General features: G+C 41.2%; 1 protein-coding gene across 4 annotated transcripts in view; it reads right to left on the bottom strand.

The window, feature by feature from the left end:
• Window positions 1-15,565, bottom strand: part of SENP2 (SUMO specific peptidase 2) — a 52,007-nt gene extending 36,442 nt beyond the window's left edge. The window contains exons 1-5 of one of the 4 annotated variants that reach the window (XM_066346823.1): window positions 15,254-15,565; window positions 13,218-13,273; window positions 8,177-8,310; window positions 7,698-7,764; window positions 5,503-5,593 (exon numbers count right to left, since the gene is read on the bottom strand). In XM_066346823.1, coding sequence (XP_066202920.1) covers window positions 5,503-5,593; window positions 7,698-7,764; window positions 8,177-8,310; window positions 13,218-13,273; window positions 15,254-15,354 — 449 coding nt within the window. In that variant the 5' untranslated portion in view covers window positions 15,355-15,565. The remainder of the gene's footprint in view (window positions 1-5,502; window positions 5,594-7,697; window positions 7,765-8,176; window positions 8,311-13,217; window positions 13,274-15,253) is intronic. The other 3 variants (XM_066346824.1, XM_066346826.1, XM_066346825.1) reach the window with 3 other exon arrangements.
• Between the last annotated feature and the right edge of the window lie 7,994 nt (window positions 15,566-23,559).

The following is a 23,559-nucleotide window of genomic DNA, read 5'->3' on the forward strand; positions in this document are numbered from 1 at the left end:
AATTAAAAGGGCATGAGTCTAAGATTCTGAAATGGTTCAGAAAAAAAATATTATTTATGAAAGAAAATGACAAAGGCACTGGCAAAATGGTAACAATTGGTGAATCTGGGTCAGATGAAGACAAAATACATGAAGCAAAAACTGACATAACTGTCTGAAGACATAAACAAGTCCACAGTTATGGTAGGAAACATCAACACACTCCCTGCTTATCAATCAAAAAAGTAGACAAGAGCCCTGGCCGGTTGGCTCAGTGGTAGAGCATCGGCTCCACATGTGGAAGTCCCAGGTTCACTTCTCAGACAGGGCACACAGAAGAAGCACCCATCTGTTTCTCCACCCTTCACCCTCTCCTTCCTCTCTATCTCTCTCTTCCCCTCCTGCAGCCAAGGCTCAGTTAAAGCAAAGTTGGCCCGGGCTCTGAGGATGGCTACATGGCCTCCGCCTCAGGTGCTAGAATGGCTCCAGATGCAAAGGAGCAACACCCCAGATGGGCAGAGCATAGTCCCCTAGTGGGCATGCCGGGTGGATCCCAGCTGGGCACATGTGGGAGTCTGTCTCTGCCTCCTCTCTTCTCATTGAATAAAAATTTAAAAAATTCTTCACAGAATTTTTTCCTATTTTGAATCCAATGCAGGAGTTCACATTGCATTTAGTTGTCATGTATCTTTAGTCTCCTTTAAACTGACATGGTTTTTCAGCCTTTCTTGGTAATAAAGAATACAGGCCTTAACCAATTTTCTCATTTTCAGATTCAGATTACTGGTTTTCACAGGAATACAAATTAACCGATGATGTCCTTCTCAGTACGATACATCGAGGCCATGATGTCTGTCTTACTGTGGGTAGCTTTAACAGTTTTTTTTTGGTTAAAATGCTGTCACGCAGCTTTCTTTACCCTAAAGTTATTATTTTTCCCTCTGTAATTAATAGTAATTTGTGGGGAGACAGTTTGAGTTTATGTAAATATTCCACATCTCTTCAAACTTTTCTTTACTAGTTTCAACTCAATTGATTCCTGTATGCATCAATTTTTATAATGATAATTACAAAATGGTGATTTTCTAATCCTAGCATTCCTCTACACTTACTAGGTGGCATTCTACTATAAAGATCTTCCCCTTCCAAAATATATATTTATTACTATAGCATCTGTACTCCCGTCTTTACTCCTTTTGATGCTTAAAACTGTCCCTAATTTGGCCAGTGAAAGCCCCTACAAGTTTCCTTCTCTGGTATGTTGACCATGTCTCCTATTTCTGAGCACTCCTTTAATTTCTGGCACAAGAAGTTCCAAACTCATTTTGTACTTTCCTTCCTGGCTCGACAATCAACCATTTACCCAACTCCAGAGAGCCAGTTTTTACTTAGTGTCTCATTCTCAAAATATGAATGGATAGCCAAGGATTATCCGGTATTTGAATAAAAACTCTAATATGAAAGATAAGACCTGAGGAATCCAGTGAACAATGTGAACTAAAAAACGGAATAGAGGCAGAGGCGGGATCAAAGGGACCAGTGGAAAAGCAGACAGAGGGAAAGGGGATGAGAGGATGCGATCAGAGGAGGGAAAGAGATTGGTGAAATTATCTTTATTATATGCGGCTTAAGTGTCGGTCGCCGATAGCTTATTGGTTGCTTGCGTAACTGTACTAGCCAATGGGGTGAAGTTGCCACGGCTGAACGCAAATTGAGCGGGTCAGGGGGAAGGTGAACATTTGTTTGCATTGGCAATAATCTGTTTTACATAAAAACTACATCTTAACGTAATTTCTTTTAAGAATGCCTCCTAGAAAATACAGCACTGGCCTGACCTGTGGTGGCGCAGTGGGTAAAGCGTCGACCTGGAAATGCTGAGGTCGCCGGTTCGAAACCCTGGGCTTGCCTGGTCAAGGCACATATGGGAGTTGATGCTTCCAGCTCCTCCCCTGTCTCTCTCTCCTCTCTCTCTCTGTCTCTGTCTCTCTCTCCTTCTCTCTCTCCTCTCTAAAATGAATAAATAAAATTAAAAAAATTTAAAAAAAAAAAAAAAAAGAAAATACAGCACTGAAGAGGAAAGAAAAGGAGCTAAAGCTGCACAAAAACGGCTTTCTCGACAAAAAGAAACCACTGAGCAGAGAAAGACAAGGCTTGCTTCAGTTGCAGAGCAAATGCGTCAAGTTTTACTTGGAGGTGGCTTTAGACAATGTCTATCAGTATTGCCTCATGCTCCACAAGCCGCAATACAAAATAGCATAAAATTTGCAAAATCATGGGATTTATTTAAGAAACTCCCACTGACAATGAACATGAGGTCAAATGATCCCGAATATAGTGAGTGGCTTTTAAAACTTGGAAATGGAACTCTTTCTGATGATAATGGATTGAGTGAAGACATTGTCGAGATTCCTTTGTGAATGATATGCAAAGAGAGTTTAGTGGATTGGGTTTTTGGTAATAAAATCCAGCCTGGAAACATCAATGAAATTAGTGAAAGGGCAATATTGTGTCCTAAAAATTCTGATGTAGACAAATTAAATGATGATGTCTTAAATATCATAGAAGGGAACGACACGACATATTTAAGTGTTGATTCCGTTGTAGCTGATAATAAAGCGAGTGCCAACAACTTTCCAACGGAATTTTTTTTTTCTTTATTTATTCATTTTAGAGAGGAGAGAGAGAGGGGGAGAGAGAGAGAGACAGGAGAGAGAGACAGGGAGAGAGAAGGGGGGAGGAGCTGGAAGCATCAACTCCCATATGTGCCTTGACCAGGCAAGCCCAGGGTTTCGAACCGGCGACCTCAGCATTTCCAGGTCGACGCTTTATCCACTGCGCCACCACAGGTCAGGCTCCAACGGAATTTTTAAATAGTCTGTCGCCTTCTGGCATGCCACCTCACAAATTGAGGTTAAAGATTGGAGCAATTATTATGCTGTTAAGAAATCTTGGCCCTGGCCGGTTGGCTCAGCGGTAGAGCGTCGGCCTGGCGTGAGGGAGACCCGGGTTCGATTCCCGGCCAGGGCACATAGGAGAAGCGCCCATTTGCTTCTCCACCCCTCCCCCCCTCCTTCCTCTCTGTCTCTCTCTTCCCCTCCCGCAGCCAAGGCTCCATTGGAGCAAAGATGGCCCGGGCGCTGGGGATGGCTCCTTGGCCTCTGTCCCAGGCGCTAGAGTGGCTCTGGTCGCGGCAGAGCGACCCCCCCCCAGGGGCAGAGCTTCGCCCCTGGTGGGCGTGCAGGGTGGATCCTGGTCGGGCGCATGCGAGAGTCTGTCTGACTGTCTCTCCCCGTTTCCAGCTCCAGAAAAATACAAAAAAAAAAAAAAGAAGAAATCTTAACACCAGAAGGGGTCTTTGCAATGGTACAAGACTAGAGGTTCTCCAATTGAAAAATAATGTCATAATAGCTAAGTCTTTGACTGGCTCCTCTAAAGGTGAAATACATGTCATTCCAAGACTTGATTTGGCTCCATCTCAAACAGGGTTGCCGTTTCAATTGAGACGTAGACAATTTCCTGTAAAACTTGCCTTTGCTATGACCATCAATAAGTCTCAGGGCCAAACGCTTAAGCATGTTGGCATTTTTTTACCTGAGCCTGCATTTGCACACGGTCAACTTTATGTTGCCTGTTCAAGAGTTTGTGAAAGAACGGACGTAAAATTAAAAATAATTGATGGTTCTCTGCAAGGAGAGCTTAAAAATGATGGAAAGATCTACACAAGAAATGTTGTGTACAAAGAGATCTTTGACATGTGAATTAACATTTTATTATTTAAATCACCTTTATTTATTGAGCTAGCAGTGGCTCTTAAGACATGTACCGCCAGTGGTTTCCTTCATTGCACTCTACTTTAAGCAATTAAGCAAGTAGAAGGGGGAAACCCCGTGGGGCACTAAGCAAAGGGGCGTCCTCGCCGCCTGCCCTGGGTAATTCAGTTTGAATTAGCAGACACCTTTGCACAAATCATTTTAATTACAATTTATAATATCTAGAACAGCAGTCATCATTTTGTATGACCGCCGGGCTTTCTAGTATATACATAACACAGCTTTATAGAGAGCAGAAAAGCAAATTCTGGAGAGAAACAGGGAAGGCGTAGGGGAGAGGTGCAGCAAGGGAGATGTTGAGGGGAACATGGGGGAGAGGGGATGTATTCGATGGGACACTTGAATCTGTGTAAACACAATCAATTTAAATCAATAAAAAATAAAAATTAAAAAAAAAGATAAGACTAAAAATAAACCACTGCATCCTTACAATAAAAACAAGAGGTCTAGCCCAGGGGTCTCAAACTCAACTCAGCATGTGGGCCGCAGAGCAAGATCACAGCCGTTTGGCGGGCTGCACTAGGTCTACAAAAGGCAACTGTTACGCAACACTTTTCTCACTGCAGTTGAAAACAAAAAAAAATCAGTACAACAAGCACAATCGTACATGCAGTTTACTCAGTGTCACAAAACGACCAGAAACTGTAGTTCGCATCACAACTGCTGTTAACTAAGCTAATATCTAGCTAGGATGCTAGAGAAATGAAAAACACAAGTAGGCCCCTAGGCTTACTTAATTTTATCCAAAATATTTTGAACTTCGTGGATTAGTCTGCGGGCCGCACAAAATTGTTCGGCGGGTCGCAAGTTTGAGACCCCTGGTCTAGCACAGTGGATAAAGCGTCGACTTGGAAATGCTGAGGTCGCCGGTTCGAAACCCTGGGCTTGCCTGGTCAAGGCACATATGGGAGTTGATGCTTCCAGCTCCTCCCCACATTCTCTCTCTGTCTCTCCTCTCTCTCTCCCTCTCTGTCTCTCTCTCTCCCTTCCTCTCTCCTCTCTAAAATGAATAAATAAAATAAAATAAAAAACAAGAGGTCTAGAGAAAGAATACCAAGTAGGGAGGAAGAGGACACTTATTACAACTTAGAAACTACAAAGTGCCCCCACCTCTCAAAATAAGTAAAAGATTGTTTGTAAAAGGGCAAAGACAACAACAAAAAGATAATAATATACAGGAAAATTAGAGCAATCCAAAAGGTCTCATATCCAAGCAGTAGAAATTCTAGAAAGTGATAACACAAAAAGGAGAAAAAAATTATAATAAATAAGAACAGTTTAGTGTATGAAAATTTGTCAGGCTAGACACATTATTTCTACATTTTTCTGCATGCATATGATACTTTTTAAAAAGCTTAGACGTTGCCTGACCAGGCAGTGGTGCAGTGGATAGAGCATGGGACTGGGACGCAGAGGACCCAGGTTCAAGACCCCGAGGTCGCCAGCTTGAGCGCGGGTTCGTCTCGTTTGAGCAAGGCTCACCAGCTTGAGCCCAAGGAGGCTGGCTTGAACAAGGGGTCACTCAGTCTGCTGTAGCTCCCCAGTCAAGGCACATGTGAGAAAGCAAACTACTACCTCATTGTACTTATTTAACAAGATAACACAGTTGAGTAAAAGTAAGAATGACTAGCCAGAGTGAGCACCTAATAAGTGCTAAGTTTCCTTTTAAAGAAAGGCAAAGTTTAACACTCACCCAAGGGAAGGCAGGACTCTGCGAGGCTGATCTCGAGTCACTGTCACTCTGATCTTTGGATAGTCACTTATTCCATTTGGAGATTTATTACCTATTTTAAAAATGCATTTGTAATTGTAAGAAAATAAATAAATAAAACGCCTGTGAACAGTCTGCATTTGAAAAGAAATTGCAATCAGTTGACATTGTAGACCTGTATCGTATTTTTTCAAATTCTATTACTATATAACAGAGGTCCAGTACAAGCTTTGTAAAGCTAAAGGAAAAGCAATAGTGCTTAGGTTGTCTTTGATCTCAGATAAGCAATAACAATTCATGTACAAATTTTTCTAGTTTTACTTGCTGGGACCTATAAGAAGCATGAAGAACTCAAAGATTACAAACTCCCTATAATCTTATCAAATAAGTGCATGTTTCAGATTTTTTCTTCCCAAGAAACAGAAGTATTTTTAAGTAAAAACCTGCTATATGTTACTACATTTCAGTAGAAGCTTCTAACACTTGTGAGATAGTTACTATTCTTTAAAACATGGTAGCCCAATTTTCATCAACCACATTTTCTGCTGGAGCTACAGGGGCTTGGAGCCCCTGAGGACTCCAAAATCCAACTGAAAAAAAACTGAAAGTTTTTTCCTAAGTCAGTAGCAGCAAAACCTAAATTCATTTGTTTGCAAACCTGACTTGAACTGATGCTCAATCCCTATGAGTTTTTTAAATATTCAATAAACACAATATATATAAAATAGGATAAATTCAGAATCCCCAAACACATTTCTAAGGGCTTCAGATTAAGGTTTCTCCTTTCTATAAAGACACCTGACCTAGGAATAGCTGTGCTCCTCTGACCAGGCTCCACAAACCCACAGAAATATAGTGCTGGGACCTCAGGAACAACATATAAATCTACCTATTCCTTCCATATGTCCATTTTAATTGTAAAATTTTTTAAACTTATAGATTCAAATATAAATAAACTATGAAATCTAATTTGTACTAACTTTTTAAATAAAATGAAAGTCTTCAAAGAAGTATCATCCTTGTCCCAGGTCCCTTGAAACCAGACTCTGACTTGCAAGTAACACATTTACTTTCCTTTTCTCTTCTCTACCACCAGAGGCACTTGACTTAAAGTTTCTTTGAGAAGCACTACTCTAAGGTTTTCATCATTTCTTTAGCTTCTTCCATTTTTTCCTTCTAAACCCACAACCTGTCTAAAAGCTCTTTTACCCATTTTTCTCAAACTTTAGAAACCCACCTGCCTGGCAGAGATCGCACCATTTTTAGGATGCTGACTTCCTCCGATCCCGCCCCCCCCCCCACCCAGCACATAATTTCAGGGTTGGAATGATGGAGAGCAGGGGTCCTCAAACTACGGCCCCCTGAGGCCATTTATCCGGCCCCCACCCACTTCCGGAAGGGGCACCTTTCATTGGTGGTCAGTGAGAGGAGCACATTGACCATCTCATTAGCCAAAAGCAGGCCCATAGTTCCCATTGAAATACTGGTCAGTTTGTTGATTTAAATTTACTTGTTCTTTATTTTAAATATTGTATTTGTTCCCGTTTTGTTTTTTTATTTTAAAATAAGATATGTGCAGTGTGCATAGGGATTTGTTCATAGTTTTTTTTATAGTCCGGCCCTCCAACGGTCTGAGGGACAGTGAACTGGCCCCCTGTGTAAAAAGTTTGGGGACCCCTGATGTAGAAAAAGTTTTCCTAATCCATAAAACTATGACAACTGGGAACATAAGGTTGCTGCTCCCCAATCAGATGATGCCTCTCAAAGGCAGAGTTTTACTATTTTTGTTATTTTGTTATTAAAATTTTTATTATTTTGTTATTAAAGATTTTATAATTTTGCCATTAGTTTTGTTATTGTTATTAAATATGTTATCATTTTATTATTCCTGATAACTTAACACAGTGCCTGGCAAAGTAAGCTCTCAGGAAATGTTTGTGTCGTTTTCTGAATGAATGAAACTTGATTTAAGTCACATTAAGGACACTGATAATACAAATAGAAAACACAACAGTAAATTCAAAGACAATTCTGAAGAAAAACTAATTGCTTTTTTGAATGATAGAATGTCTGTGTTATCTCAACCCAAATCAGCGTTCTCCTTTCATATTCTCAAAACTCAGGAAAAAGAAGCAGGAGGAGGTAGGGGGAAGCAGAAATATTTCTGACCACCTCACCCAGTTTCAGCATGTTGTTCCAGGATCCGGAACCTGTCAGTTCACAAGATGAAGAGTTCGAAAATACCTTAAAATCAAATAGAATGACCTCTGTAGTATATAATTTTAGAATTTATAAGTAAGTTTTTAATATGAAAGAAAGTCACTTTACTAGTGATTAGCTAGCTCACAGAAGAGATCAATGAAACCAGAGATGTTAATTAGTACAAATACACAAAATGATATAAAAAAAACAACTACTTCAGGGTCTTCACACAATTAATTATTTAGTAATAAGGCTCTTTATAAATATTTTTAAAATATGTAATTCCTTAACTTTTAATTTTTTGGCCCTTATATCAAAGCTAATAAAGACATGCACATTTCTGGAAAGAAGTCATCCTACATATTAATTCCTAAAATGAGAATATTTCCAAAATTTAATTGTAACGATTAAGTACAAATATCAGTAGCCCCAATGGAGCCTTATACCCACTGACCTCTTCGGAAGGGGCGGCATTCCGTGTTCCGTTGCACGCAGAAGTTACCATGGGCTTTGTGGTCGGCTGAAGTGGGAATCCAAACAAGCTGGCAGCATTGTACAGACTGGTTTTCACTTGGTGAATAATGCAATCTAGAAAGTGTAACATAGATTACATAGACATATAATTGTAGAGTAATAATCTTCTGGCAAAAAAAAGACAATCTTAAAAAAGGCCTCTCAATTTTTAATTCAAGTCCTATTTTTATCATTGAAATGAAAACGTATCTATAAAAAGATTTTTTTCTCCTACCTGCATAACTGGAATTCCAGCACTGTGATTTTTTTTTTTTTTAGTAAAATATCTAGGATGCTATAAAAGCATTAAAATCATCACTTTAGGACTGATTCACACACAAAAAGAAGTCCTGAAATGAGACCTTTCAAGCAGTGTGCACTCCCAAATATGTAAAAAGAAATCTATACCAAAGAGACAGGGGCATAACTTAACAACCTGGAGCTTACAGTCACTAGTATGGCAGAATCCTACAGTTAACACACCATTTACTCACTGGTTTGTCCTTACTTCCTGGGCAGGTAACAACATAGCTGTCCTAAAGACCTACTATGTGCCTATTGTATCTTGGCTCCGCCCAGGGTAGAAATCCGTGAAGAATAAGATATTCAATTCTTAAACATCTATAATAAAACAAGGCTATCCCTCTACTGGAGTAGATGTGTTGGAAGATCTCAGACTCATTTCTCCTTGCCATCAAACATAAAGATTACAAAATAAGTAAGTAAATAAATAAGGGGGAGGGGTCAGTTTCGGTGTTTTCCCAACTTCCTCCTTTATCACTACCCCTTTCTTACTTCCTATACTGTTGATTTATTTTCTAAAATTTCCTTTCCATTTCCTAATTAAGGGTATTCTAAAGCAATAGTTTGAGAGAAAAAGATCATCACTTGAGCCACATTCTGCTTTAGAGAAAAATAGTCTGAAACTGAAATGGGTAGCTTTTAAGCAACAAGCTGTCTAACACATATAAAATACTTCCCAGAAAGGTAAGGAAATAGCTTCAACAGAAGGGAGGAGGATACGATAGCTGGATAAAGCAGAATCCAATGTGAAGTAAAGTAATTTATAACTACAGAATAGTCAAAAGAATCGAAGTTTGCAAATAAGCAGTTTCTCATTTTAGAAATTAAAAAAGTCCAGGTTATCCCTCTAATGTTGAGTTTTACCTGGGAGAAAAAGAGCTTTAGGGTTTGGTGCTTAACCTACAGATAGCCATCCAAACCCACAGAAGAGGTAATCATAACATAAATACTGGATACTAAAAAGTAATATAATATTTATATTCCTAGAAATTGTTTCAAAATCTGAGTATGCCCAAGATTATGTCAAAATAGCTTATTGACTTAAAAAAAAATCTGCCTCATCTGCAAGTGAGGATAAGAACCACCTTACTTTCCTGAGAATAAACTAAGTACAATAGATCTCTTAAAAATCTTTCTGCCAAAAAATCATGAGTCTGCAATTTTAAGGTTCTCCTTCTTTTATTTTTCCTTTTTGTTCTCTCAAAAGCAACCAATAGTTATACTGTCCGGTATAGTAGCCAGAAGCCACATGTAAGTTACCTAAATTTCAAATTAATTAAATTTAAAATGGAATTCAGTTCCTCAGTTCCACCAACCCCATTTCACGTACTCAACAGCCATCATGGCAGACAGCTCCATTGGAGAGCACTGCTATAAACCATGACACACTCTGCCACTGTTACCTCTGCTGCTTATTGCTTCGCCCTTGGCTCAGGTTTCCTTCTGTAGTTTCTATTCTGAAAATCTTAACACATATTTCATGGAAATCATGGAGGAAGAGAGCCTTAACACAGAAATCCATACACTGGATTGCCAGAATTATTTCAGGAAACTTCTATAATTACACTGTTCATGTTATTGTTGTGGGGTTTTTTTTTTACCACATATTTACATTTTTCTTTAAAATTGAGTCACCTTTTCCCGGGGTTCAATTCCCGGCCAGGGCACATAGGAGAAGCGCCCATTTGCTTCTCCACCCCCCCCTCCTTCCTCTCTGTCTCTCTCTTCCCCTCCCGCAGCCAAGGCTCCACTGGAGCAAAGATGGCCCGGGCGCTGGGGATGGCTCCTTGGCCTCTGCCCCAGGCGCTGGAGTGGCTCTGGTCGCGGCAGAGCGATGCCCTGGAGGGGCAGAGCATCGCCCCCTGGTGGGCAGAGCATCGCCCCTGGTGGGCAGAGCATCGCCCCTGGTGGGCGTGCCGGGTGGATCCCAGTCGGGAGCATGCGGGAGTCTGTCTGTCTCTCCCCGTTTCCAGCTTCAGAAAAATATAAATAAATAAATAAATAAATAAAATAAAAAAAAATTGAGTCACCTTTTTTCTGCTACACAAATGTATTTGAAAGGTAATTTAAAAATTTTTAATTATATTTTACATTAATATTATCCTATATTTGTTTCAGATATATAGCATAGAGATTATAAAACCATGTACTTTACAGAGTAATCCCCCTATATTTCAAATATCCACCTGGCACCATATATAGATATTACAATATATATTCCCTTTTCTATACCTTACACCTTTGTGACTATTCTGTAACTACCAATTTGGACTTCTTAGGCCCTTCACTTTTTTCACCCAATCCCCCAACTTCCCTACCCTCTGCCAATTATTAGTCTGTTCTGAGTCTATTTCTATTTTGCTTGTTTATTTTGTTCTTTAGACTCCACATATACGTGAAATCATATGGTATTTGTCTTTGTCTCTGACTTAGCATAACAGCCACTAGGTCCATTCACGATGTCGCAAATGGTAAAATTTCGTTTTTTATGGCTGAATAGTATTCCATTGTGTAAATGTACCAGCACTTTTTCATCCACTTATCTATTGATGGGCATATGGATTGATTCCATATTTTGTTTATTGTGAATAATGCTGCAATGAACATGGGGTGCATATATTCTCTAAAATTAGTGTTTTCGGTTTCTTCAGACATTGAATGTAGAAATTTTATACTACTACATGAATGTAAATCAACATCATTTGCCTTATAAAGAAATACAATCACAACAATAGTAAGTTTGGGCTAGGCCTATTAAGAAGGAGAGATTAGCATATACTGTTGAACCTTGAATAACACAGGTTTGAACTGTGCAGGTTCACTTATACACAGATTTTTTCAATACTATAAATGTATTTTCTCTTCATTATGATTTTAACATTTTTTTCCTATAGCTTATTTAAATATAAGAATATAGTATATAATATATATATATATGTTTTGTTGTTTTTTTTTAAGTGAGAGGGGGGGACACAGAGACAGACTCTGGCATGTGATCCCACCAGAATTCACCCAGCAAGCCCCCTATTGGCATGCTGTGCCCATCTAGGCCCTCTGCTCAGCAGCTGAGCTTATTTTAGCATCTGAGGCAGAGGCTCAACATAAGCCATCCTCAGCTCCAGGGGCCAACTCACTCCAACCAATAGAGCCATGGCTGCCAGAGAGGAAAAGAGAGAGAGAAAAAGAATGAGAGGAAGAGAGAGAGAGAGAGAGAGAGAGAGAGAGAAAGGGGAGGGTGAAGGGGTGGAGAAGCAGATGGTCACTTCTCCTGTGTGTCCTGACTGGGAAACAAACCTGGGACATCCACATGCCAGGATGACATGCTACCACTGAGCCAAATGGCCAGGGCCACATAATGTATATTTCAAAATATGTGTTAATTGACTATCAATAGGCTTCCACTTAACAAAAGGCAATTAGTAGTTAAATTTTGGGGAATTCATAAATTATACATAGATTTTTGACTTCATGGGAGGTCGATTCCTCTAATCCCCAGGTTGTTCAAAGTTCAACTGTCTTAGACAAGTATTAAAGACACACCAAACATTGAATCAAGATTTTCTGCTTAAAATAATGAGAAATTAAAAATAACTGAAAAGGTTACACCTTTAGGATATAACATAATTCAAATGTTATTTAATACTATGACACTGTACCTCCTAAAATCACTTCCTGTCTGGTATCTCCTCTATGCTTTGGGAAATACCCTCCTAATGAATTTGGATATTCCTGGCTTTCAATGTCTTCCATAATTTGACATCTCTCTCATCAACTTTTCCCCTAAGTTCTAGTCACTAATTCCTGAATTAAACAACTTTCCAATACTATTCCCTCTACCTAGAGTCTTTCCTTCCTATTGCTCTCTTCTGATATCCTATCCATCCTTCAAGACCCATTTCACATACTAGTTCCTTCATCAAATAGTCACTGAAATTAACCAGTTGAAAATCAAACAGTATTTTGTTACTATCTTATTTCAATTTTTCACATCCTCACTAACAATGATATTTATGTGATCTTATATCCCCCACTATATAATTATACATCCTTACAACTGCAATTTTTTTTTTTTTTATAGGGGCAGAGAGAGAGTCAGAGAGAGGGATAGATAGGGACACAGGAACGGATAGAGATGAGAAGCATCAATCATCAGTTTTTCGTTATGACACCTTAGTTGTTCATTGATTGCTTTCTCATATGTGCCTTGACCGTGGGGCTACAGCAGACCGAGTAACCCCTTGCTCGAGCCAGCAACCTTGGGTCCAAGCTGGAGAGCTTTGCTCAAACCAGATGAGCCCGCGTTCAAGCTGGCGACCTCAGGGTCTCGAACCTGGGTCCTCTACATACTAGTCCGACGTTGTATCCACTGCGCCACCAGCTGGTCAGGCTGTTTTCTCCTCAAATTTAAAAAGAAACTTTTCTTTATAGGAAGATTTAAGAATTTTAAAACATATGTTGAAAGAAAAAAAGCTTAGAAAAATTTTTATTACAGCTACAGGCTTATCTTCTAGAAAGATATTTATTTCTCTGGTAACAGTGGTTACCTCCATAAAAGATACAGTAACGGAATAGAAAAGGGAAAGAGACTTACTTTTCACTGCATATACTTTTTTTGAACTTTGTTACATGCTCATAGTTTTCCTATTAAAATACTAATTTTTAAAATTAATATTCAATACCTAATCTTGGTCTTTTGGCTGGTATTTCATCAGTGTCCACTGTAGAAAACAGAGTGCTGGAAAAAGAGAAAAGAGAGAAAAATATATATATATGCACATAAATATTTATAAATGTGTGCACATATCCATTTCTGTAAGTAATCTTAAGTGTTTATACAACATACCTCCATCCATCCACTTTATCATAAAATGAAATCAAACTGATGTTTTAAAAGAGAATGCTACTCGATTGTAGGACTTAACATTATGATTTCAACTATTTGAGAGAGACCCAAAACTCCCTACAATATAGTAATCTGTAATATGGTTAAAGTACAAACTTGAAACTGGCCAAAAATCACTTAGCTACTAAATGAACATAGGTAAGAGCCTAGGACTAGTTGTTTCCTTCTTCTCTCCAGAAATAATTTAAAAACTAATTTCCTTTTGAAAGATGATACTCTCATCCCTCAAAGTCATTTTCTACTTCAAGTAGCAGACAATATAAGAAGCCTTGAAAGAGAGTTCAACCAGAAAAGCTGTTATATTTAACTGTTTATACCTAAACTATGTTAAAGGTTCATGGTATACTACTGATCATCTTTCTAAAGATGATCATGACTGATCATATTTACAAAAAAATAGAATAAATCCCAAGTGCATACCATTCAGTTCATTATCTTAAACATCCCAGCAAGACCTCCTGGATTCATTTTGAATGAAAATGACTTGCATTGAGAAGAGTAATTTTAGATTAAGGATGTGAGGTTTTCACCTCCGAACCATTGTTTCTCTGACTGGCAGGGATTCATTGCAAAGAGAGTACAGGGGAGAGGAAATTAATATTCCCTTATGAATGAATATGTACCAAGTACCTATTATGCACCAACTTCTGCACAAAGCCTGCTGAGTAGAATAAACAAATAGTATACTATCCATATATATTAAGTATCATTCTAGGCACGTTACAAAATATTCTCAAATGATCCTTATATCAACCCTACAGAAAGGTAGAAAGGAAGAATAAGTTGAAATAAGGCAGGCCCCCTTTAGAAAACATGCTGGAATTTAGCCAACAGTTTGTTTCATCAATGACCTGCATTCTCACATTCGTATATTAATCATCTTGTTCTATCAAACTCCAAGAAATCCCCCTTCAATGATCTTGAGGCTTAAAAAAAAAAAATAAAAACATCACTTGATCACTAAAAGCGAGGGTTTAGGGGTGTATAGAATTGGTATGGTATTTTATTCTCTACATTAATTCTTTGGCAAGGGCGTACACACTATAAAATGGGACAAAACAAGGGGTAAATGCTAAGTAAGAACAGCTTTCAGTTTCCTCAAAATTTTAAACTAAGAGTACAGACTAGTGATCTTCTTAAAGGAATGAAATCTCTTTTCCCCCTCATACACTAATTCTAAAATGAAGAACCACTCTCCCCACCTCTCCCCAAACGCGCGCGCGCGCGCACACACACACACACACACACAGAGAGAGAGAGAGAGAGAGAGAGAGAGAGAGAGAGAGAGAGGAAGAGAGAGAGGGAGGGAGAGAACAGGACAGCTGCTGTCTCGGTGTGAAGAGAACAGTAACTGCAGTCAAAACGGCTTTGGGCAAGCTATCAATCTCTCTTCCCTTAACCGCACTTATTGCCCACAGATGCCACTAGGGAGTGTGCTTTGTAAAGAGTGGGCAAAAACAAATTTTTAGTTTTCAACCTAAGAGCCGCAAGGTATGATAACGCCATCTGTCGACAGGAGGCAGCGTGGATTCTGACTAGAGCATCAAAGAGTCTAACCATCACCTGCCACTCCAGCGACAACAGCTTCCATCACTGGGAGCCGCATCCGCACAGGGTGGAGGAAGCGACTACGTCACCAGGGGCACCCGCGATCCGCGCCTCCGCCGCCTCCGCCGCCTCCGCCCAGCTACGCGCTTCAGCTGCGCTTCGGCGGAGTCCGGCCTGCGGGGCTGGGTCAGCGCGCACAGTCGAGCCCGGAGTGGGGGAGGGGACAAACAGGCCGCCGCTCAGTCCCCTCTCCTCTCGTCTCACCTGTTCGAGCGCCGCCTCTTCAGGAGGGCCCGGGCAGGGGGCTCCGGCCGGTCACAGAAGCGGAAAATGGTGCCGAGAATCCTAACCAGCCATTTGTACATACCAGGCCCAAGCAGCAGCGGCGGCCGACACACCCGGAGACTCAAACCCCAGAGCTGTCGCCGCCGCTGCCGCCTTCGCCGCCTCAGCCACCAAAGCCAAGGTGTAGTCGCCGATTTGTGACGCGATCTGAAGGCCCACAGATACAACGTCCCCAGGGCTGCAGGAGGACCCCGCCTGCTACCGCTCTCGACGTCACCTCCTCCCGCCCGACCGGAAAACATCTTTGTCCTCAACCTGCGCACGCGCAACCTAGAACCTGCACCTTCTGCGGAACGGTCCCGGTCCAATCATTGACGAGATCGAAAGGGCTGTAGGAGGGGTTTTCCCGTTGGCGGAACCAATCCTGAGACGGCCCGCGGGACAAGGCCCACAGGCTACACGTGAGGCTTCTACACTAGGGAGGGAGCGCTCCAAGAGCCTGAAATACGGTACTCAGTAACTGTTTACGCCCACAAAATAAAGGCAGGTCAGGTTAATTAACAAATGTTTACCGTGCTAGGAGCCCTTTATTGTACTTATACCTTGTACTTGACATGAACTGTCAATTTCATTTCTCCCAGCAACTGCAGGCAATGGAGAGTCTTGTGCCCATTTTTAATAAGTAAGGAAATCAAGGCATAGAACGAGTAAGTAATTTGCCTAAGGTCGCAAAGCTAGCTAGTGGCCTAGCTAGAATTTGTAGCGGGGTCTGAGAACCAGCTCCAATCCCCTGCCCTAGAGGTCTACTGGGAGAGACAAGATTACAAATTACAAGACAATTGGCTGCTGTGATAAAGGTGTGTGCAAAATGCAGTTGGAGTCAGAGAAAGTAAAATCACACGCTGGGGTTCTAGACGAGTAGGTCAGAACTCCAAGAAGGATTCACAGGATTAAGAATTAAAGGGTAGCCTGGCCTGTGGTGAGCAGTGGATCAAGCTTCGACCTGGAACGCTGAGGTCGCCGGTTCAAAATCCTGGGCTTGCCTGGTCAAGGCACATATGGGAGTTGATGCTTCCTGCTCCTCCCCCCCCTTCTCTCTCTCTCTCTCTCTCTCTCTCTCTCTCTCTCTCTCTGTCTCCTTTAAAATGAATAAATAAATAAAAATAATTTAAAGTATACTTAAAAAAAAAAAGAATTAAAAGGTACCTAAGGCCTACTAGTACCTACTACCTTCCAGTCTCCTTCCCTGGGTGGCAGGCTATGCTGCCAGCTCTAAAAATCACATTTCCTGGTTAATTATGAACAACAGTAAAAGCCCCCCTACTCAGTGATAGAAAACCCAGCCCCCACATCCAGTGCTGGGAATCTTAAGTTTTTCAGGCCCCACAAATCCATCCCAGTCTGCACTTGATCCTTATGAGTGATTCATTTAAGGCCAGACTTCCAGACATGCTAGAACTTCAACACAGGAACTCCTCATCCTCTTCGTTCAACAAATAGTTCAGCCTCATCCTTTGTTCAACAAATAGTGTTCTGGAATTCTGCTGCAAGCCACCGCCTAGAGCTCCAGAACCACTAGCTAACCTACCTGTGGTTACCGCCACTCTGGCTTGGGGGTAGGGGCCAGTTCTTAGAAGATGGAAGCAAGTCCTAAGGTTCCTCCCTTAATTCTGCAAAACATAGCTAACACCAGGATGTACAGAAATGTTGAGGATACTGTAACAGGAGAATTACAAAGCCTCCCAGAAGGAATCTCCTTCCCCCACAATCATCTCTCCACTTTTCTCAACATCTTTTACAAACCACCAGCAGAAAAGAATTTCCCTTCCACTACCCCAACCCATTTCAGATTGACTCCCAGTTAACTTAAAACCAATGTTGGTATTATTACACAGAGCAGTTTAGCTGTGTCCCAACTGTCCATTCCACTTTAATAGTTGGTCTTGCTTTTGCCAAACTAAGAAAACTATTCAAGTATTGGGAAGAAATGCCCCAAAACAAAAGAGCAGTCTTCATTCAAAAAAAAAAAATTAGAAAACTACTAGCTGCTTCTCCCAGGTTCTGGCCACCAAAATTTAAGAAATATGAGCATAAAGTCTCAGAACACTCTAGTACAACACATTTTTTTTTCTTTTTCCCATCAGTAGGACCTGCACATACCCAATACTAAAATGTTGGTCATGCTCCATGAAAAATGGGAACTCTAGTCTGAATCCCTGGGCCTCATCAGCAAACAACTCATGAGTGTCACAACTACCCCCTCACCACCTTGGAAAACGTACACCCCTTCATGTCACTTTTTTTTTTCCAATTGATTTCTACAGGGGGAGGGGGGAGAGAAAAATGGATTTCTTGTTCCACTTATTTCTGCATTCATTGGTTGCTTCTTGTATGTGCCCTGACTGGGGAATCAAACTTACCACCTTGTCATATTGGGATGCTGCTCTAAACTGAGCTACTTGGCCAGGACTCTGTGTGTCCTCTTAATGTCTCTAGTTGACTTCAGAAACAGAGAAAAGGAAGGAATCTCCTTCCCCCACAATCATCTCTCCACTCTTCTCAACATCTTTTACAAAACATCAGCAGAAAAGAATTTCCCTTTCAGACCGACTCCCAGTTAACTTAAAACCAACGTTGGTATTATTATGCAGAGCAGTTTAGCTGTGTAGGTAGGATTTAAGGTAATATATTTTTGGAGAGCCTCCATTAGGCATGATAGAGGTAGGGCTGGGTTTTCTTTTAGTCCTTTACTAATTACTTTAAATTTTTCATAGTTGGCAGCCTTATTGGCTGTCATTTTGAGCCTTACCATCGTTCCCACCTGGGACTTGTTGATTCCTTTGCTGTCCTGTTGTCCACAGTGGGGATATAAACTGCTATCCATCCACCAGTCAAGGAATGAGATTATCCTTAACCCCAACCCAATCACTGCCACAGCCATTCCCGGACCTAGAAACTCTTCACTGGGGGACCGGAGGAGAATCCCAAAGCCGTATGGAGTAACAAGGACAATGAGATTTCTGACCTTGGTCTGGATAAGTTGCACCCTTGTACTGCCAGAGGGGCACAACCTCATTGCTTAAGTTTCCATAAGGTATCCTAAACTGTTATCCCAGTTTCCTAAAAGACCCTGGTCTACCTTTAGCTGAGATCCTGTCCCTCAAGCCTTTCCAAGCCCCAGCCCCCTTCTTGAAACCCTACCTCCGTTCCACAGATCAATATAGATTCAGCCTTCCAATCTAGTCTTTAGTCTTGCAAATTTTTTCTTTGTCATCTTTATCAGAGTGTTAAAAGCTTTCCCTGAAAATTCATTTTCTTCTGGAAACCAATTTCCCTTACTCAAGAAAAGTGTGTCCTCCTTATATTGTGACTTTGATCTTATTCACTTTTTTTTTTAAGTTTTATTATAGAAGGAGGTTTTATTTATTTTATTTTTTTTAATTTTTAATTTATTTATTTATTCATTTTTTTAGAGAGGAGAGAGAGAGACAGAGAGAAAGAGAGAGAAGAGAAAGAGAGAGAGAAGGGGGGGAGGAGTTGGAAGAATCAACTCCCATATGTGCCTTGACCAGGCAAGCCCAGGGTTTCGAACCGGCGACCTCAGCATTTCCAGGTCCATGCTTTTATCCACTGCGCCACCACAGGTCAGGCTATTCACTGTCTTAATAATAATCTTGGCCTTATTATTAAGGTGACCAACTTTTTTACAATGAAAAGGACGACAAAAATAAATTGAAGAAAAAAATATCATAAATAAAAGAAACATTTTATTCATTGCAACAATAATACACTATAATATGATAAATGCATAATAAAAACCTTTGTAATATTTTATATTGTAATTATGCTTACATGCCTATTAATTTTTAATAATAATTGTGAAAAATACTCATTTAGTAAAACTAAATATCAAACAAAACCACTAATTTAGAGTGATATTCGGGTATGTTTATCATTTTCTAATTAAAGAACATCTGTTTTATACAACTGTTTAATCAAAATGCATTATTAATAAATATGGTTTGAGGTTAGATTTCCACTTTAAAACTCAAATTTTGGGAAAATACTTATAAATAAAATTATACATATTTGGAAATTATTAAATAGATAATGAATTAATAAAATGTGAATTGTGCTTACCTGTCTATGATTGAATATTCACTGAGAAAGAAATAATCTTGAGTCTACAATGTCGTATGTGCCGTGTCGTGTTTTAGTAAGAAGTACACAAGGCCATTTGCACGTTCGGTATATCATGTGCTCTCTAAAGGTCTCTTGTGCGATCGCATGCGTCTCATAATCACATCTTGCTGCACTGTACTGATCCTTGATGAATCGTCATGTCAAATACAAATACGTCATATCAGATGCAATGGATCGACTCTGCATTGATCGAATACAGACATTTACAGATTAGTCTTCCAATATCAAAATAAAGGACATGTAGGAGGACACTTTTCAAGGGAGGATGGAATTTACAAAAGAAGGACTGTCCTCCCTAAAGGAGGACAATTGGTCACCTTAATATTTAGGAATAAGAACCCTCGGCAGAGGTAGGATTTAAGGTAGTATATTTTTTGAGAGCCTCCATTAGGCATGATAGAGGTAGGGCTGGGTTTTTTTTCTAGTCCTTTACTAATTTCTTTAAATTTTTCATAGTTGGCAGCCTTATTGGCTGTCATTTGGAGGCCTGCAGTTAAGCAAGTAATCATTTGGGCAGGTGGCGATGGCTCTAGGTATCTACCTGGTAGTCCCAGTTAGGGTCTTCCGGGGGACTGCCATTGCATCTATGGGATAGGCATTGCTTGCTAAGAAGGTCATGGGCATGAGCCTGGGCAGCAGATCAGACTTTCTCCTTTTCCTCCGAGGTTAGCATGGAGGTAAGGATGATGTATGTATCATGACAGGTTAGGTCGCAGGATTGGGTGAGATATTCGAACTCTTTGGTAAAGATGGTGGGGTCAGCGGAGAAGGAACCAAGGTGCGTTTCTATTTGAGATAAGTTTGACACTGAGGGAAGAACATGGATACGGACAATGCCCTCTGCCCCAGCTACCTCTCAAAGAGGTTGGAGGTTGTAAAGCCAGGAGGCATGGCCAGGGCCACTATCACAACAGCCTGGCCCATGCAGGTTCGCATTGGATTTGGACAGTCGGTAAAGAAACAATGGAGCCAAAAACTGATAGGCCATTTTCTTTAATTCTAGCTTGCACCCGGCGGGCAAGTAAAAATACACACTGGGCTCCAAAACCCACTCACATTCAGTGCTCACAAAGCCACTGACTTATCCGAGTTTCCTAGAATCTAAGGTTTCTAGCTCACCAGCCTTATTCTCCTCAGTTCCTCATCTCCTTCTGTTGGGCAGATAGAATGTATTATGCTCACTTTGTTAAAGAGGCCATCGCCCAGGTGATATTAATGTGTGTTGGAGATCGTTGTAACCTGGGGCTTGGTTTTGGGATTAAGCCTTTCCCACCCTTTTTGATGTGGGGCGGTACAATCCAATCATGCCTCAGAGAAGTGACTTTGTATTAGAGACTTCCCTACTTTGTATATTGGATTAGAGGTTGTGAAGCTACAGTATAAAGTGGGGGCAAAACGGGAGTTTGCGCTCTTGGTTCCTGAGGTTAGCATGAGAGAGCGGAGAGAGTAGAGCCAGCAGCTAAAGGAGGCCACGTGGAGGAGGCCAGGAGAAGCAGCCAAGATGGCGGAGTGCTGAGTGAGATGCCAGTTTGTGTAGAGTTTGTATCTGGGATAAGGAAGGAAATGGGGAACTGAGGAGAATAAGGTTGGTGAGCTAGAAACCTTTGATTCTAGGAAACTCGGATAAGTCAGTGGCTTTGTGAGCACTGAATGTGAGTGGGTTTTGGAGCCCAGTGTATATTTTTACTTGCCCGCCGGGTGCAAGGTAGGATTAAAGGCTATGGCCCACCAGTTTTTGGCTCCGTGGTTTCTTTACCGACTGTCCAAATCCAATGCGAACCTGCAAGGGCCGGGCTGCTGTGATAGTGGCCCTGGCCCTGATTACTGGCTTTACACCTTCCTTCTCTCTACACAAATTACACAAACTGGCATCTCACTCAGCACTCCACCATCTTGGCTGCTTCTCCTGGCCACATGGCCTCTTTCCGCTGCTCTCTGCTCTGCTCTCTCTGCTCTCTCATGCTAATCATCCCAGGAACCAAGAGTGCAAGCTCCCGCTCTGTCCCCATTTTATAGTGTAGAAAATCCAAACCCTTAATCCAATATACAAGATAGGGAAGTCTCTAATACAAAGTCACTTCTCTGAGCCATGATTGGATTGTACCACCCCACATCAAAAATGGGTGGGAAAGGCTTAATCCCAAAACCAAGCCCCAGGCTACAAGGATTCTCAACACACATTAATATCACCTGGGCAACGGCCTCTTTAACAAAGTGAGCATAATACATTTTATCTGCCCAACAGAGGTGAAAGGCAAAAACCACAGGCCAAACCAAAAGCATGAGGCTAGTGTATTCCAAAAGGAAAATTTATTTTAAAAACACCTGGGTGCTGGCTGGCTGAGACCAGCAAAGGGTGTCAGCCCTGAGGGAGGGTAAGCCAGTGCGATTCGTAATTTTGCAGGTCTTGAATGGGAACATGTTGGGCAAATGAATTTGTAAAATTTGTGTTTTTTGAGTTTGCTCACTTTTATTGTTAAAAATGGTGCTGGGCTGGTCAAGGCACATAGGAGAGTTGATGCTTTCTGCTCCTCTCCCTTCTCTCTCTCTCTCTCTCTCTCTCTCTGTCTCTCTCTCTCTTAAAAAAAAAAAAAAAAAAAAACTGAATAAAGTTAAAAAAAAAATGGTGCTGGTCTGTGAAATTGCTAATTACCTTCCTGCTTGGGAAGGGCCATTGTTATGCTAATGTTTTCTGGAGGAGGGGTGTTGCCCCAAAAAGTTTTGAAAAGAGCAGAAAAAAAGGAGAAGGTGGGGAAAAAAGCCAAGATGGCAGGGTGCTGAAGGAGGGGAGCCATTTGTGCAGTTTGTGCAGAGAGAAGGAGATGGGGAACAGAGGTGACTGAGACTGGTGGGGGACTTTGATTCTAGGAAAAACTGGAGAAGATTCTCCTGGTTGTGGAACCAGAGAACGTGTGAGTGGGTTTGGAGCCCTGTTTGTTTGTTTTTACTGACCTGCGGTGTGAGGCCAGAATAAAGGAATGGCCCACCAGTTTTTGGCTCCACTGTTCTTTACTGTCTGCCTGAATCAAATGAGAACCTGAGTGTGAATGGCCATGATGGCGGCAGGCCCTGGCCTTACTGAAAGATAGAGGATTAGAAAATAAACACAAAGAGCAAAAGGATGGGATCCGGAGGACCCATTGCCAAGCTGATGGCTTGCTAGAGTGAGCCTGCACCCCCAAAACACTTTATTTATAGTGCAGAGAGCTAAGCCATTTGCAAAACAAAGAGATCTCTGATACTTAGTCACATTTCTGAGGCAAACCAAGGATTCTCCCAAATGCAGAAAACCCCCCACCATGCATAACATCTTAACTTCAGAAAACAAACAGTAAAAAAAAACCCTGCTTCCAGTCTCTTTGAGCGGCATGGGGGATGGGGCCAGTAGAAACAATCAACTTCACACTAACATGGAGGTGTGGGGAAGGGCACTTAAATTGCCTTTACCGACTTAGTCCAACAATCAGAGGCTGTGGGGAAGACTTTAACCTTTGGCTTAACCCTTAAACTGGGAGGATCTTTGTCCCCTTACGGTCTGCCCCAGCCTCTAGCAACCTAATCAAGCAAGTGAGGAGGAGAGATGGGCAGCAAGGAGCCCTGGAGCTTACTGCCAGTCCCCCACACCTCTATCCCCCAAAAATCTAAACTGCAAGGACTCTATCAGCTTGCAGCCTGTTTCCCACATGAGCCAGATTACTGAGTAGACAAATTCTTCTTCCTACTTGGTGGGTAGACCAGGATTGACAGAAGGGGCCGTGACTGGAGGGAGTAAAAGGCCTGAACATAGGGGATCTCTGATCATTTCCCATTACGGTGACATAAGTTATCAAGATCTCTTAGAGTATTAAAGTCAAAAGTCCCGTTTTCAGGCCAATGAGAATTATTATCTAATTTGTATTGAGGCCAGGCTGTGTTACAAAAATGAGCTGCTTTGGGTGGGTGCCTCCTGCTGGACTGAGAGTGTTCAGATTTTTCAGGAAATAACCTAACGAGGTAGGTTTTTTTTTTGGGGGGGGGGGTTGTTTGGGAGTTTCCCATGGTGAATGGCAGGCAAAAATTCAGTATGGAGGAGAAAGCAAGTA

The sequence above is a fragment of the Saccopteryx leptura genome, chromosome 8, assembly GCF_036850995.1.
Source record: "Saccopteryx leptura isolate mSacLep1 chromosome 8, mSacLep1_pri_phased_curated, whole genome shotgun sequence".
Lineage (NCBI taxonomy): Eukaryota > Metazoa > Chordata > Mammalia > Chiroptera > Emballonuridae > Saccopteryx > Saccopteryx leptura.